The following is a 17,781-nucleotide window of genomic DNA, read 5'->3' on the forward strand; positions in this document are numbered from 1 at the left end:
AACCCCCCTGTGCCTCGACCTCGGCGCTGGCTCCGAGCTCCCCAACAGCTCCCGATTCCATTTTCTCTTGGAAAAAAAAAAAATCCTTTTCTCTTAGAAAAAACAGCTCCTTCCCTTCACCGAGCACTCAAAACCAGCGTTGTGCTGTCAAAAATGTGATTTTTACACGGATAAAAGACATCCTCCCAAAATGTTCTGTTCACGGCACGGATGCCAGATAAGAGGGAAAAGCTTTTCCTGATTTTTCTCAGGAATGCTGCCGGGATTTGTGGCTCTGGGGACACTTCAATACCTGGTGCAGCTTGGCCAGGACGGGGCCAGTTCTCTCTTTTTCCTCATATTTTTCCACCTTGGATTGCAGGCGTTTGTAATCCTGGAGCGTCTGCTCCCGGCGCTTCACGGCCATGTTCAAGCTCGGGAAAACGCTGCTGAACCTGGGAAAAAAAAAAGATGGGAAAGGTTTGGGATGGGATAATTCAGGTGGATGAAACATCCAAGGAAATCGTGGAGCGCCCTGGTCCAGCAGGAAGTTCCCTGTGTGTGATTTTTCCAAGCCAAACCCACCTAGAACTCAGAATATTCTTAATTAATGTTGTGTTTCCCCAATTCCTGGTTGGAAAGGGGGAAAAAAAAGAGGTAGAGAAGCTGAAATAAAAGTCCAGGAAAAAGAAATGATGAGTGCGAAAGAAATATTAAGTGCAGATTAAATTTTAAATGAATACAGTTAATTTGCAGTTAATAATTAAATATTAATGGGTTTTTTTTGCAGATTTTTTTTTCCTGTTTGGATATTATTTTTTGCTTTCTTTTTTGTTAGTTTTTTGGTTAATTTTTTGCTCTTTTTGGTCAATTTTTTGCTTTTTTGGGTTAATTTTTTTGCTTTTTCTGATTAATTTTTTGTTCTTTTTCCGGCAAATTTTTGCTCTTTTTGGGTCACAAACCCAGCTGAAGAGGAGCCCTGAGCCCTCCCCAGAAGGATTCACAGCATCCAACAATTTACCCAGGCGATGGGAAAGATTCCTATTATTAAAATGTGTTACAAATTGAGGAAACATGAACATCTGATGGAGAATATTTTTGAATGCGACAGAAAAGGGAAAAGCAGGAACTGGAACGTTGCTCCTGCCTCTTAATTCCACAAAATCCAATTATCCCAGGGGATACCAGGGCTGTGGGTTGGGATCAAATAGGTGATGCTCCCTCTGGAGATAATAATTTAATATTCATAAATTCCAGGGTGATTTTGGGGGGGGGTTGAGGCCAGGGATTGGTGGTGAAAAATTTGTTTGAGCAGCCTGGTGATGGATTAAAATCCACGAGGGAACAAACAGCTTTGCCACCGCTTAAAATGGAAAAAAAATATATAAATATATAAATAGAAATCCAACTTGGGGGGCCATTAGCAAAAAGAAAAGACACAAATGTCACTTGATGGGTGTCATTGGCTTCGGATGTGACCTAAATCCACGGTTCAAGTGGGACCAGGGTGTTCCCAGCCACTCCAGCCCTATTAAAATCCCATTTTCCACTCGCTCTGGAGGGTGCTGATGGGCTGGACTGGTGGGTGCCGAGAGAAAACTTTCATCCCTGAGCCTCAGTTTGCAAAGGGCAAATGTCAGGAGCAGGGAAAAATGGGAATTTTTGTATTCCAGGAGTTTGTGTGGAGCATCCCTGGGCAAGAGGCTGATCCGGGGATGTGATCCTTCAATCCTGCACATCCTGGCACAGAACAAACCCATATTATATAAATAAATATAAATATATATATCCCATGATGTTCTCCCTCTGTTGCAACAGATTGGTGGATGAGGAACAACCTGGAAAAGTCATCAGGGAGCTGCTCCAGCTGCCCGGAGCGGATCAGATGCTCTGCCCTGACATTCCTTTTTATGGGCACCATCCCACACCATCCCATTATATTTAAATGGGAGCCATGTCCTGGATGCAGCAGGCTCCAGGCACAGCCTCACCAGCTCCTGAGCTGCTAAAATCTCTCCTACCTCTTTGTAAAGTCCAAAAATCCCCCGGGAGAAGGGTTAGGGAAACAGGGATGGATGGAGGAAGGGGCGGCCAGGTTGAGAGGTCTCATGGGATACTGGTTTGGGTTTGTGGAATCAGGGAATGGTTTGGGTTGGAAAGGACCTTTGGGGCAGAGACACCTTCCACTGGCCCAGGAGGCTCCAAGCCCACTCCAGCCTGGCCTGGAGCACTTCCAGGGATGTTTTTATGCCAGGTCTCCTCACTATGGGATGTCCTTTCCCAGCGTGGCACGGTCGCAGCTCAAGGTAGGAATTTCTCCCAGTTATTAATGATGGGAAGGAGGATCCCATCAGCCCAGAAGTTTTCCTGGTTTAATTCATGTTTTGTCCCTGCTGGGGGAGGTTTGGGAAGGACACAAAACCTAAAGCAGGGAATAAACACCATGGGGATGAGCTGAGCTGCTCCTCCACAGTGGGAATCCAGGCATGGCAATGCCAGAAGAGATTCCAGGCTGGAGGCTGGGAAATCCTCCCTTCCCTGCTGTGCACCAAGCCCTGAGCACGGCCACCACATCCAGCAAATCTTGGAAAACCCTTCCTGAGATGTCCCCAAGCCACTGAGCCTCGTGCTGGCACCCAAACCCAGCTGTTAGTGGTGTTTCCCTGGCCTTTCCCTGGCACTTCCCAGGGCTCCTGCCTGAACAGAGTCACAGGACTCCAACAAAATCACACACAGCCACTTCCACCCCCAATCCCGCTCCACAGGCAAGAGCCAACCCTTCCCCTCGGAAAAAACAGCGAGGGAAGGCTCACAAGATGATCAGCAGCACAGTTTCCATTTACTTTGAAGTTAAATCTGGGTTTAAAAAAAAAAAAAAAAAGGCTCGATTTAGATTTTTTTTTCCTCCCCCCTTTTTTATTCCCGGTATCGACTCAGTGCAATTTCTCAACCCGTAATGGAAGGACACTGTGCTCAGGCAGAGCTTTAAAAAATATCTACAGGGCTGGATCTGAAGAGGCTGGAACTGTGTAGGCACAGCAGCTCCTGTCTCACAAGGCCTTTTAATGCATAGATTATACGCTGCATTTCCGAGAGCTCCCCGGAGCCGCAGCCGTGCCCGGCTCCGAGCGTCCTGAGCCACTGGGAATCGTGGAATCCCACACTGCCCTGGGTGGGAAGGGACCTTGGATCACCCCGTTCCACCCCCAGCCACGGGCAGGATGCTTTCCACTGTCCCAGGGTGCTCCAAGCCCCGTCCAAGCTGGCCTTGAGTACTTCCAGGGATGAGGAAGTGTTTTCCAGCTTCTCTGGGCAACCTGTGCCACCCCCATCCTCACAGGGAAGAATTCTTTCCCAGGATCCTGTTTAAATCTTCCCTTCTTTAGTTCAAAACCAACCCTACCACTATTGGAGGTTCCCTCAGTGTGGCTGTGAAGGGTTGGGTCATTTGTGGCTGAGCTCTCCCTGTGCCCAAGGAGCTCTCCTTGTGCCCACTGAGCTCCCCTTGGGCCAGCCAACCTCACCCTGTGCCCACTGAACTCTTTCTATTCCATCTGAGCTCTCCCTGTGCCCACCAAGCTCTCCTTGCTCCAGATGAGCCCTCCCTGTGCCCAAGGGGCTCTCCTTGGGCCAGCCAAGCTCTCCCTGTGCCAGCTGAGCCCTCCCTTTGCCCACTGAGCTCTCCCTGTTTCAGCTGAGCTCTCCTTGGGCCAGCCAAGCTCTCCCTGTGCCACTGAGCCATCCCTGGGCCACCAAGCTTTCCTGTGCCCACCGAGCTCTCCCTGTGCCTACCAAGCCCTCCCTGTGCCGAGTTCTCCCTGCTCCAGCTGAGCTCTCCCTGTGCCCACTGACCCCTCCCTGTGCCCACCAAGCCCTCCCTGTGCTCACCAAGCACTCCTGTGCCCACTGAGCCCTCCCTGTGCCCACCAAGCTCTTCCTGCTCCAGCTGAGCCCCCCCTGTGCCCACCAAGCCCTCCCTGCTCCAGCTGAGCTCTCCCTGTGCCCACTCAGGCCCCCCTGTGCCCACTGACCCCCCCCTGTGCCCACTGAGCCCTCCCTGTGCCCACCAAGCTCTTCCTGCTCCAGCTGAGCCCCCCCTGTGCCCACCAAGCCCTCCCTGCTCCAGCTGAGCTCTCCCTGTGCCCACTCAGGCCCCCCTGTGCCCACTGACCCCTCCCTGTGCCCACCAAGCTCCCCCTGTGCCCACCGAGCTCTTCCCAAGCACTCCCTGCTTTAATTTCCAGGCAGAATCAGCCCAGCCCAGGCAGGGAAGGACCTTCCTTGGACTGCTCCGGATTGAGGCAAAGCTGCCTCTGGCTCCTGAAGGAATCAAGGAATCCTAAATTCCCTGTGAGCCCAGCGGCTCACAATTCCCCTGGCATTCATGGGGAAAGGGTTTCAAGTCCTGCCCAGGTTTTTGTCCCTGTGTGGACAGAAACACAATCCCGGGGCAAGTGCCAGGGGTGCCAAACACCCGTGCAGCGGGAGAGGGAGAGCCGGGCTCCCGCTGGTGCCAAGTTATTCCGAGGAATTCCTGACTCCGCACGTGGCCCCAGTGTCTCCACAACCATCTCATGCACGTTATTGACAAATGCTCCTGGTGCAGAGCCTGGCACCAAGGCTCTGCAGAGCCTCTGCCATCCACAGACACAGCCAAAGCCTCCAAGAAAACCCCTGCATGTCGGAACCCAAGGTGTCCCTCAGACACTCTTGGATGTTCCTGGCCCAGGTCAGAAGCCTCTGAGACCCTGGCAGGCAGCTGGAAACTCCTGTGGTTTTGAGTTTGACCCATGGAACAATTTACCAGCTTTGCAGGAAGAACAAGAAATCACAAAAGTTTAGATATTATAATAGAAGTAATCACAAAGTGAAAGGAAGGATTTTTGAGTGCTGTACAGGGGGGTTTAGGCCTTGTACAGAGGGGTCTGAGTTTTGTACATGGGGGTCAGAGGTTCTAAGATGGAGGGATTTGGGCGTGCCCTGTCCTCCTTCTTTCTTCTTCCTATTCTCCATGTTCTTGGTGATGTTGGCACTCCCAGATTGGTTTAGAGTAGAAAGTCACTGTTCAATATAGGTGATAGGCATTGGGGAAAAACTATAAACATTTAATAGGTAATGTGTGATATAAAAGATGGCACCAGCCCCTTGGGAGAGGGAGACAGAGACGAAGGGAGACAGAGAGAGACGCAGAGGGAGAAGGAGTCAGGGAGAATGTCAGGAGGTCTGTGTGCCTTGAGATAACATGCAATAAACTGCCTTGAGACCACACGACTGAAGACTGCTGAGTCTTTCTTTGAAGGCACGGGTTGGAGGAGAGACTTTACCACCACCCGGGGTCACCCCGATCTGGGGGAGATTCCGACACCTGCAAGGATCAGGAGAGTTTTTCCAAAGCCTTTGGAGAAGCACCACCAAGCCCTCCTGGCAGCAAAGGGACTGGGATCAACTGGGAGGGGAGCAGCCCTCTGGAAATGGAGCCTGAACAACTCCACACAGAATTTCAGCGAAGCAGGGACATGGGGAAAGAGCAGGGAAGCCTCACTAGCAAATCCTGGATGTTTCACTCATCCATTCCATGCACTTGGAGCAAGGGAAGGATTCCTGTCCCTGTGAGATGCATGGAGGGAAACCCTGGAGCAGATGTGGGTGTTTAGAACAAATCATGGAATCAGCAAGGCTGGAAAAGGGCCTTAAAACCGAGTCCAACCGCCAAGCCAGCACCACTAAGCCACAAAGTGTCACGTCCATGCATTTTCTGAGCACTTCCAGGGATGGTGACTCCTGGGCAGACCCTGCCAGGGTTTGAAAACTTTTACCATGAAAAAGATATTCCCAATCTCCGATATTATCAATAACGCCAGCACCATCCTCCTCCCTACGCTCCTCCATAGGGAATGAGGGGCTCTGACAGCCAAAACCACTCCCAAATCCCCCCACCACCCTCTGTAACCCAAGACTTCCTTTTTTTAATGCAAAGCCAAGAAATGCAAAGGCGACTCGAAAGAAAATTTGGTGGGAATGGTGGCAAAGTGAAGGTAAAGCAGCACACGAGCTATTAGAGGCCCTGCCATGAAAGCAGCTTGAGGAATAAGCTGCTGCTGCTCCCTGTCACTTTTCAGGGAAGGCTGCTGAGAGGGGATTACAGCCCAGGCAGCTTAAGAGGAGCAGGTGAGGGGAGATACGCAGGGATAACGAAAAGAAAATACAAATTACTCTGCTCGTGGCTGTGGGGGGAGAGGGGAAACCTGTGGGTGAACTCCTCGCAGGATGACAGGTTATCCTTGGAGAAAACATCTAAATCACCCTGTTCCCTGCATTCCAAATCATGTTCCCACCTTGTCTCCACGCCAGGCTCCCTTCAGCTCCCCGTAATTAAAGGATGGGGTTGGAGAGATGCTGCCACAGGAGATAAAAGTGCCCCAGGATTCCCAGTGCTGCCAGATTCATCTGCTACTCAGCCCAGCTGACAAATTTGGGGCTTGGGAATTGGAAATTCCTTCCCATCTTTCTGCTGGGAAGCCCTGGGGATGGTGGGGATGCTCGAGGAGTGCGAACATTCTGTCACCTCTCTGTCTTATCACCCTCTCCATCCCAAATCCTCATCCCACTGCTTCCTCCAGCCCCCATTTTTAGTGGCAAAGGGGTGCTGGAGCTTTGGCACAGGGAAAAATAATGGTAAAACTTTTAATTCTCCTTGTTTCCAAGCATGTCAAACACCCTCATTGGCAGCCTGTGAACTGGACCTGGCTGGCACACACGTGGCTCTGCCCTAGGGCATTCTTTTTGGGATGATATCCTTCCCAAAAGGAAGTGGACAAGATCTCCAGCTGGTGATGGACAGGTAAAAAAAAAGGCACAACAGAGCTGGGAAGCATCAGATGCCAAAGGAAGGGACGATGGATGAGGTGAGGGGAAGTTTGGAGAGGCACCAGGATGGTTCAGGCGAGGCTGGAGCATGGAGGGGAATTCCTGCCATTCCTTAGCTCATGGCCACACATCCGTGGGGGCCCATCCACCCACCAGGAAGGGGGAAATTAAACCCAGCCCTTCCTCCTGGAGGGAAAAGGTGCAGGAATGGAGAGGCCGGGATGAGGAAGCAGCGTGGGGGATTAGGTGGCCATGTGGCTGCTCCAAATCCTCATTAGGGGCTCGTTAAGGACATGAAAGCTGCTTTTCCTGCTTCCGGCACCCCTGGAGCTGCTCCTGGCCAGCTTTGGCTGCCTTTTCCTGGCAGTTTGAGGGACCATGGGGATGGTGGGATGGTGGGAGGGAGATGGAGTGAGGGATTCTCCTCCCAGCTGTGCTGCTGGCAGATGTTGGTGACACGCAGCTCTGATGGAATTTATCCCTCATTGCTCTGAGCAGCTCCTGGATTGCACCTCTGGGATGTCCCACAGGTCTGACACCCACCCCTGTGTGGTGGCACCTCGGTGGCAGCACCCTCTGTGTCACCCCTGCTAGAGCCAGGGTGACCAGGACATCCCCATGGCAAATGTTCCAATTCTGGGAGCAGGACAATGCCCAAAATCAAAGGGATTGTACTATGCCAGGGTGACCAGGGCATTCCCAATGCCAAACCTCTCCAATTCTGGGACAAGGACAATGCTCCAATGGGGTCATCTTGTGCCAGGGTGACCAGGACATCCCCATGGCCAAAACCTCTCTAGTTTTGGGAGAAAGACAATGCTCCAGTGGGGTGATCCTGTGCCAGGGTGACCAGGACATCCCCATGGCCAAACCTCTCCAGTTCTGGGATCAGGACAATACTCCAAGGGTATGATACCATGCCAGGACATCCCCATGGCCAAAAATTCTCCCATTTTGGAAACAGGAACATGCTCCAAGGGAATGGCACCAATTCAAGGTGACCAGGACATCCCCATGGTCAAAACCTCTCCAATTTTGGGATCAGGACAATGCTCCAGGGGGGTGATTCTGCACCAGGGTGACCAGGATATCCCCATGGCCAAATCTCTCCAATTTTGGGATCAGGACAATACTCCAAGGGTATGATACCATGCCAGGACATCCCCATGGCCAAAAATTCTCCAATTTTGGAAACAGGAACATGCTCCAAGGGAATGGCACCAATTCAAGGTGCCCAGGACATTCCCATGGCCAAAACTTCTCTGGATTTGTGAGCAGGACAATGTTCCAAGGGAATGGCACCAAGCCAAGGTGCCCAGGACATTCCCATGGCCAAAACCTCTTTGGATTTGTGAGCAGGACAATGCTCCAAGGGAATGGCACCAAGACAAGGTGACCAGGTCACCCCCTTGCATTGAGAGAGTCAGACAGAGCCAGTTAAATTGAGACCTGTGGCCCTGGAAATCCTCTCCCAATGTGAAAGGTCCTAAATCCCGTGGATTTCCAAACCACCTGGCTCGTTTAAGCCGCTTCCTTCCTTAAACACGGACACAATATGGAACCCTAAGACTCCATCCCCAATCCCTGACCCTGGGAAGAACTGGGAGAGTGAAGTTCAAACCAGCTGGTTTTGTCCCCTTTTGCCCCAGATCTGCTGCTCTGGTGTGAGATTCCACAGGCAGCTCCCAAAGAGGAGCCCATCCCTCCTGCCCAGCTCCTCGCCCAGCCCATCCTCTGAAAAATGCAATATTCTCACTGGAGCTTTGCTCTTTCCCTGAAAATAAATGAGTCATTCCCAGCCAAAGGCTTCTTGGGGCTCAAAAAGCCAAATTGTGAATAACCCTACGAGCCCAGAAGCAGAAGGATTGAAACAATACAAGCCTCCACCCCCGCCAACTAAATCTACTACTGCTTTTTTTCAACATGGTTTAACAAATTCCCCAATATCTGCCTGGAATCTCCAATCCCTGGACAACTGAATGGAGATTTTACTGCCCATGTGCCTCTGATTACAATATATTACCACTAATGATAATTGTCTGGATTATACTTATCTGTTTCTTTGGCTAATAAACTATAAAAGACCACCAGTGAAGATGTAATAAAGTGCAGCTGTTGAGGAAAAAAAAAAATTTAAAAAGCCTTTTTTTTTCTAGGTCAGAGTAAAGTTGGGAGAGGCTTGGGAGAGCTGCCTCAGCGAGGGGAAGGAAAACCTAACTGGAAATAAGAAGAGCTCCTCAAGGCAGCTTTCATTAATCTGGAACTTTTCTGCCAGAACCAGTGCTGGGGTTTATCTGCCAGCAGGACAAAGGGAGGGAGGTGCAAACTCTGCATTTCTCTCCTGCATCTCATTAGCCTCAAAATGGACCCTTGGGCTCCTCAGAAATGTTCCTGGCCAGGGATGCACCTACAAAGGGAAGAAGGAGGGAAGGGAAGGAGGATTTTTGTTCTTGGAGTGGGGATGAAGCTTCCCCAGCATGGAACATAAGCTGGTTAAAGGCACACAGGGTGAAGCTTTGCAGGTGCCAAAGGGCAGGAAAAAGGGGAAAAATAACCTCTGATCATAGAATTTGAGAAAGCTGGAGAGAATTGCCAAGATGGAAAGCAGCCAGGAGGTCAGAGTAAACACCCTGGTGTTGAACTGAGGACTGGGCAGATAACTGAGTGTCCCGAGTCAGGGAAACATGGAATGGGTTGGGTGGGAAGGGATCTGAAGGATCATCCAGACCCACCCCCTTCCACACCTTCCACTCTCCCAGGCTGCTCCAAACTCGCCTCAGACACTTCCAGAAAATGGGGCGTCCTCAAGGAAATCCATCCCAGCCCCTCCCCACCCTCACAGGGAACAATTCCTTCCCAAAATCCCATCTAACCCTGCCCTCTGCCACTGGAAGCCATTCCCTGTGTCCTGGCCCTCCGTGCCTTGTCCCAAGTCCCTCTCCAGCCCCCCTGGAGCCTCTTTAGGACTCTGAAGTCCCCCTGGAGCCTTTTCCTCTCTCACACAAAATTGGAAATGTCCTGGTCACCCTGGCACGGTGACAAGGACATCCCTTTGCCTTGGAGCAGGTTCCTGCTCCCAAAATTTGAGAAGTTTGGCCATGGGGATGTCCTGGTCACCCTGGCATGGCACCTTTGACTTGGAGCAGGTTCCTGCACCCAAAATTTGAGAGGTCACCCTGGCATGGCACCTTTGACTTAGAGCAGGTTCCTGCACCCAAAATTGGAGAAGTTTGGCCATGGGGATGTCCTGGTCACCCTGGCATGGTGACAAGGACATCCCTTTGCCTTGATCCCAGAATTTGAGAAGTTTGGCCATGGGAATGTCCTGGTCAGTCTGGCACGGTGACAAGGACATCCCTTTGCCTTGGAGCAGGTTCCTGCTCCCAAAACTGGAGAAGTTTGGCCATGGGGATGTCCTGGTCACCCTGGCATGGAATCTTTGACTTAGAGCAGGTTCCTGCTCCCAAAATTTGAGAAGTTTGGCCATGGGGATGTCCTGGTCACCCTGGCATGGAATTTTTGACTCAGAGCAGGTTCCTGCTCCCAAAATTTGAGAAGTTTGGCCATGGGAATGTCCTGGTCACCCTGGCACGGTGACAAGGACATCCCTTTGCCTTGGAGCAGGTTCCTGATCCCAAAACTGGAGAGGCTTTGGCCATGGGAATGTCCTGGTCAGTCTGGCATGGCACCTTTGACTTAGAGCAGGTTCCTGATCCCAAAACTGGAGAAGTTTGGCCATGGGAATGTCCTGGTCACCCTGGCATGGCACCTTTGCCTCGGAGCAGGTTCCTGATCCCAAAATTGGAGAGGTTTTGGCCATGGGAATGTCCTGGTCACCCTGGCATGGAATCTTTGACTTGGAGCAGGTTCCTGCTCCCAAAATTTGAGAAGTTTGGCCATGGGGATGTCCTGGTCACCCTGGCATGGAACCTTTGCCTTGGAGCAGGTTCCTGATCCCAAAATTTGAGAGGTCACCCTGGCATGGCACCTTTGACTTAGAGCAGGTTCCTGATCCCAAAATTGGAGAGGTTTTGGCCATGGGAATGTCCTGGTCACCCTGGCACAGTGACAAGGACATCCCTTTGACTTGATCCCAAAATTTGAGAAGTTTGGCCATGGGAATGTCCTGGTCACCCTGGCATGGTGACAAGGACATCCCTTTGACTTGGAGCAGGTTCCTGATCCCAAAACTGGAGAGGCTTTGGCCATGGGAATGTCCTGGTCACCCTGGCATGGAATCTTTGACTTGGAGCAGGTTCCTGCTCCCAAAATTTGAGAAGTTTGGCCATGGGGATGTCCTGGTCACCCTGGCATGGCACCTTTGACTTGGAGCAGGTTCCTGCTCCCAAAATTGGAGAGGTTTTGGCCCCAGCTCCAGCCCTCAGAGCATCTCCCATGGGCACATGGAAATGGTTTTATTGTCCTGAATTCACCACCCCAGATTTCAAACCCAAAGCAGGCTTGCAGGGATTGTCTTTCATTTCACCAACTAACACAAGCTGAGGGAGGAAAAAAAAAAAAAAAAAAAAAACCCAGAATATCTCAGAAACACAAGTTCTTCCAATTTTAACAGAATGCTGGAAGAAAAAGTTAATGTATCTTTCATGAGGACAATCTAGATAATAAGCAACACAATTCCACAGCAAAAGGCTGGGATTTTTTTTTTTTCCTTTTCCTTTCTTCTTATTTTTTTTCCCCTTAAATAAGCAGGAATTTCTGGTCATGGATAGAGGACCAAGGTAAAACTTGAATCACCAAACATCCCCCAGACAGGAACATGCTGTAACCTCAGGTGTTAAGCAATCCATGAGATTTTACTTTCAGATTTGGGCAGAAACAACAACTTCAGGGAAAAAAAAAAAAAACCCAAAAAAAAACAACCAACAACGAAACCACGACAACCCCTCTGTGTGTCAAACCTAAACTGAAATTGTTATTCAGCAATTTGCAACACTTACTGTCATATTAAAGTAATTTCATTTTATTTTTGCTCACTGGCTCTGCTCCTGTAACAAAACAGCAAATCTTGGGATTTAAGGGGATATTTGGGAGAGAACTGAAGTTATCCTGAAGGGTTTGGGGGTACAGCCTGTGACCCTGCAAAAGGTGGAAATGTGGGATTTGGGCGTTTTCCCCTCATTTCCGACCTCTCTGGCTGTGAAGGCTCTGCAGCCTCTCCTCCTTCTTTGCATGGAAATATTATTTATAAATATTATTTATGAACATGCAGGAACGTTCACTTTCTCCTTTTTTATTTTAGGAAAACTTCCAAATGAAAGAAGCTTTTGCTCAACCAGCCAATTTCTGACCCCTCTGGATGATCTCCAGGTGCTTTTGTTCCTTTGCTGGAGGCAAAACCCAACACATAAACAGAGAGAAAGTTCAATTATTCATCTTTTGTGGGTCCCTTCCAGCCTAGGATGCTCCATGATTTTATACCTCAGGAGTTCTTTAAGCTACAGGTGAAGACAGCAGTGGATCCAAGCGGCCAAAAAGGTTAAAATTATTATTAATTAAAGTACCAAAAGCAGTGTGGCCAGCAGGACCAGGGCAGGATTGTCCCTCTGAGGCTGATTTCCAGCCTCTCTCCAGGACCCACATCCCTAAAGCTCCAGATGAGGACAAACCCCACGAGATGAAGGTTGGTACTCACTTTTTCAAAGGCTCTATGACTGTCTTTTGGATCTGATTCACCTGTGGAAAGCAAAAAAGGGATGTCAGGATTGTTGGAAAATCCCATGTGCACAAGGATGGGTTTGTAGGGATCCCACCACGGGTGGGGAGGGATTCTGAGCACAACCACGATGTCCTTTAACCAAAAGAGAGGGAATTTCTCCCATGGGAGCTGAAATCCCAGCCTGAAGAGGGAGATTAGAGAAATTCCTGTGGGAAAAATCTTGGGGATGATGATAAAAAGGGAAAGAGGTGAGACACGAGGATTCTGGACAGGGCAGGGAGTGACGGGACACAGGGAGTGGCTTCCCACTGCCAGAGGGCAGGGATAGATGGGATTTTGGGAAGAAATCCTTCCCTAGGAGGGTGGGGAGGGGCTGGGATGGAATTCCCAGAGCAGCTGTGGCTGCCCCTGAATCCCTGGAAGTGTCCAAGGCCAGGCTGGAGCAACCTGGGACAGTGGAAGATGTCCCTGGGCATGGCAGGGGATGGGTTCAAATCCCTCTCAACCCCAACCATCCCGTGATTCCACGACACTCCCACCATTCCATGACTCCAGGATACTCCCAGCACTGCCACGCTCCAGCCAAAGCCAATCCACCTTCTCCTGGTTGAAGGAGTCCATCCTCTTCATGGCCGTGTCGAAGGCCGTGACCATCTCGAGGAACGAGGGCTCCTGCTCACACAGGGGGTTGGACAGCAGGTCTGAGGAGATCTTCACAGCAGACTTGGACATGGCTGATGGCAAAGAAACCAGAGAGGGTCACATTTCCCATTGCCAGGAGGGCAAAAATCAGGGAGCTGAGCCAGCCAGGAGGGGATCAGCACAAGCTTGCAGGGAGATGCTTGGTGGAGGCTGAGAGAAAAGCAAGGAAAAGGCACCAATTCATTCATGTAAACACCCAGAGAAGTGTTTTTATGTAAGTTAAGTCTGAACCACTCCAATGTGAGGCTTGTGATGCTGCCAGAAATAATCCCAGACTAACAAAAGCACTGTTCTCTTAAAAAAAAAAACCCAGAGATGGGGGTTTTTATACATCTTCTCTCGACAGACTATTAAGTGTCACTCTCAGCCTCACTACAGCTCTTCCACAACGAGAAAAATCATAGTCCATTAAGTCTTTCAAATGGCTTTACAAAAAAAAAAAAACCAAAAAAACCCCATGTATTTGAAGTGGATTTAGTGGGAAAGGACCAGACTGACAGGACTGGGAGACGAGGTTTCTCCTTCCCTCTCCAAACACAAAGAGCAGGGACACAAGTTAAGTATTTTCCCCTCAATAAGGCTAAATTTTTGTGCCTGTGGAGAAGGAGCCAGGGGGGATATGAAATCCCTACGGGCCCTGGGAGTGCCATCAAGAAATCCAGAAGCACCAGGTCATGCTCTGACTGAGCATTCCCATGTTTTCCATCAGGCACATCCCTCTTTATCCAAACACTTGGTCTGCAAAGGGAAAATTCAATGACAGAACCACTACACAAACGAACAAGAAATTAGGGAAGGTACAGAATGGAAAAAAAAGACTAATAAAAAAGAAAGCATAAATATAAACAGGGATAAAATAGACTAAAAAAAAACCCAAAAAGGCCAGAGGTACTAAAAAAAAAAAAAAAGTTCTTTTTCCTCAGTGCTGGAAGTTATTCCAGTTGGAGATCACAAAGCCAGATGCTTGAGCCGTGCTGTGGAGGAGCTTTGGAAAGACTCCCTCAGATATTAAAAGTTAAAATCATGCGAATAATGGGGCTTAAGATCATAAATCAAGGGGTTAAACATTCTGATTGAAAGGTTACACACAATTATAACGGAGAGAGCTCAGAAGCTGCAGAGCTGGGGAGCTCAGAGCAGAACGAGCCTCTCACTCCGGGATAACAAAGCTACCGTATCCATCTATTATCCAAACATGAAGGCTTTAGGCATTTAAACCTTTAAACAGATGGGATATAATCCATATGTGTGACCACATCTGAGGAGGGATTTGTGCCAGAATGGGACGGAGTTAAGAACGGCAGAACTCCTTTGGCTGGAAGAAAAATGAAGTTTTCCTTCACAGGAAAGGATTGGAAGGGAACTGGAGGGAGGGAGTGGCAGGGTCATGCTGGGAGGTTGGGAATTGGGGGGGTTCGGGCATGTCCAGAGGGAATTTAGGTCAGGAATTTCCTCTGCATCACTAGGATCACCTGTAGAGAGCTGAAAAAGGGGTCTGAGAGTGCCAGGGCAGGGGGGAGAGGAGAGAGAAGGAGAAGGAGAAGGAGAAGGAGAAGGAGAAGGAGAAGGAGAAGGAGAAGGAGAAGGAGAAGGAGAAGGAGAAGGAGAAGGAGAAGGAGAAGGAGGAGGAGGAGGAGGAGAAAGGATCTCCTGTCCCTCAGGGTGGCCTTCAGGAGGGTCTGCACTGCTCTTTTGCTCATTAAACATGTGAGATGTAGCTCCAATTAATTATTCCAAAGGAGAGCTTTTACCTCCAGTTAAAGAACATCCTCCTGCTTCTTAAGATCCTATTTAGTTTGGAAAGAGGGTGGGGAAGGGGGTGAGTGATGTCCAGTTGTGGGACAGGGAGTGCTGCTAACACCCCACTCCCTGTTTGCTGGTAGGGCAGTGAAGAGCCTCACTGGGATATTTCTGTGCACAGGAATTGCTCTTGTTCTGAGCTGAGCTTTTTGGGAAGAAGGTGGAGACTCGAGCCACCAGTCCCACCTTGCCAGGGAGTGTTTGCAGGCAGTGAAAACCAACCCCCTGAGCCTGGAGGAACAAGACAGGAGGGCAAAACGCTGCCATCCTCGCCAGATTTGGGCGCTGGATGTTGGGAATGGGCACTGCCAGGTGAGGAGAGCCATCCTCAGGGATTGATCTGATCCACCTCCTTCTCCTCCAGCCCTCCCTCAGCAGGCTGTGTGCAGTACCTCTCCCTCCACTCACCATTTCAAGCCTTTAAATGAGAAATCAGATCGTCCTGGCTCTGGCCAAGGCTCATTTGTGACTCTGCCATGTAACAGAACGGAAAAAGAAAGTCCTCCCACAGCTCCTCTGGGACTTGAAATGCTCCATATAAACAACGCCCACTGCAAGGGAGGGGAGGGGAATCCTTAACAAGGAAAAACTTACCAAGGATCCCTGACAATGACCAGAGTCCTCAGAAAGGGCACTTTTCACCCTGGAAAAGAGTCCTGGGTGTCTGGCGCTTTTCCCACCCCTCTCCCCGTGCTGGGAAGGGTGGGAGAGCACGGGAAGAGCCCGGATCTGTGTTTGTGTCAGGCAATATCCACACACACAGGTGAGAGGCTGGATCACGGAAAGCCCCAAATTTGCCTCCTTCCCACTGCCCTGCCCTGCTGTGACCCCGATCCCACGGGATGAGTGCTGGCCCAGTGCAGCCCACACCTGTTTGTGCTGGTGCCTCTGCCTTGGCTCCGGAGCTGTGGGGGCCAAGCAGGGACTGCTCCAAACCACACGCTGGGAAAAACCATCTGGGTTTGGAACAGCTCTTTGCTGCAGGTTCCTGCCCTGCTCGTCTCAGTAACCAGCATCCAACAAATCCAGCTCCCAGCTCCTCTCTGCTGGGTCCCTCTCTGGGCACTGCAGATTCCAGCCAGAGGGATGTGAAGGGAGCTGGGGCATGGGACAGGACACCTGCAAGGACAGATGTCACCCCAAACGTGCAGGCAGAGCTGTTTATTGCTTCCTCCATCGCCCACTGCCATGAGGGGAAGCCAAAACAAGCAGCCACCGAGGGAATGAGCTGGGTTATTCCCAAAGGAGAGCTGCCAGGTCAGCATTTCCCACGGGAAACACGGCCAGCTGTGTCCAGCTGTGCCCTGCAGACCCCCCAGACTCATCCCACCTTCCTGGGGCTCCAGAGAGGGACGTGAAGGAGGCGAAAGGAGGACTGAAGGAGGTGAAAAAGCACTGCTGGCACAATAGGCTCAGCTGGAGCTGCTCCTGCTGGATAATCTGAGACCTGGAACAACGACTCCTGGGTTTTTTCTGAGGCAAACAAAAGAAAGGGACTTGTCCAAGGCCACAGAGCTCAGGAGACAGGGACTGAGCCCACAGCACTCTCTGTGTTCCCTGGGCTGAGCTGCCTCTCGCAGATGGCCTTGTAACTAAGCAAACTGAGTGGGACTGAGCTCTGGATTTGTTTTCCAGACTTGTCACACATTACTCATGTGATCTCGAGAAAAGTCACTTCATCTCTCTGTGGCCAAGTTCACAGTCTATGTATCCTCCAGTCACTTACCCAAATCTGCATCTGTGCTTTTCTTCATATCCTTCTGAAGTTTTTTGGTCTGATCTTCCAATCTGAAAGATGGGAGAAAGAAAGCAAAGTGGGAATCTTGGAAAGAAAGAAACCCAAGTGTATCATACGTGCAACAAATCATTTACGGGCTGAATATGCTGGCTTCTGGTGGGAGTTAAAAATATCCAGGCAAGGCTTGATGAAGTTCAGTGCAGCTCAACCCTTTCGGGTTGTTTTCAGATGGTTTTTAACCTTTTCAAGTTGGTGATCTCTTATTCATAGTTCGCATATTTCCTGAAAGTTCTCACACTTTGCACAAATGGTAAAGCCAAATGCTTCCAGATGATCCCTGTGAGCTCCTGTGACACAGGCAGGATGGCAAAGCCACTCCTGGTCCTCTGAGGTGTTGGCCTCTTCAGGGACCCCGCAGTTTTCTGGCAATTTTACACTTTTTTTTTTTTTTAAAGCTGCCAGAATCTGCAACCCCACTGCAAATACTTCTGAGGACACCTTTGAACACTCAGAGAAACCCTGAAGAATTGGAAATTACAGGGCAGCGAGGGATTTGCTCACTGGGAAGAGCATCCCTGGCTAAAATTCCCTGGGAAGATGCAATGAGAGGAGGGAAGCACGCGGCCGGTCCTGTCCGACCAGTGTGGTTGATACTCACTGCTGCAGCTTCCCATATTCCCTTTCAAAGTCTCTCTCCACCTGTGGAAAGAAGAGATGGAAATCAGCTCCAGGGGACTGCAGGGCAGCCTGGAGCGTGCAGGGAAAGCTGTCCCTGGGAAATGCTGAGCTGAGCCCAGCACAAGCTGCAGCTTTAATGGGAGTTACGCCTCAAAAGTAAAGGAAGTCTTGGGGTTTTGGAGCTCCAGACTCTCTTGGAGGTGACACCAAACATGTCAGCTTGAGCCAAGGACACGCTCCAGCACACGCATTGGGAGCTGATGGAAAAAATGGGAATGCTATAAAAGCAGGGAGGTCACAACCTGGCATGGCTCAGTGCTGGGGGACAAACCTGTGTTCT

General features: G+C 50.3%; 1 protein-coding gene across 2 annotated transcripts in view; it reads right to left on the minus strand.

Moving 5' to 3' along the window:
• BIN3 (bridging integrator 3) overlaps positions 1-17,781 on the minus strand; it is a 45,198-nt gene that overhangs the window by 8,445 nt on the left and 18,972 nt on the right. For both annotated transcript variants that reach the window (XM_054000582.1, XM_054000583.1), the window contains exons 3-7: positions 17,422-17,462; positions 16,752-16,813; positions 13,121-13,257; positions 12,500-12,540; positions 293-434 (exon numbers count right to left, since the gene is read on the minus strand). In XM_054000582.1, the coding sequence (XP_053856557.1) occupies positions 293-434; positions 12,500-12,540; positions 13,121-13,257; positions 16,752-16,813; positions 17,422-17,462 (423 nt within the window). The remainder of the gene's footprint in view (positions 1-292; positions 435-12,499; positions 12,541-13,120; positions 13,258-16,751; positions 16,814-17,421; positions 17,463-17,781) is intronic.

This window comes from Vidua macroura, chromosome 28 (assembly GCF_024509145.1).
Source record: "Vidua macroura isolate BioBank_ID:100142 chromosome 28, ASM2450914v1, whole genome shotgun sequence".
Taxonomy (NCBI): Eukaryota; Metazoa; Chordata; class Aves; order Passeriformes; family Viduidae; genus Vidua; species Vidua macroura.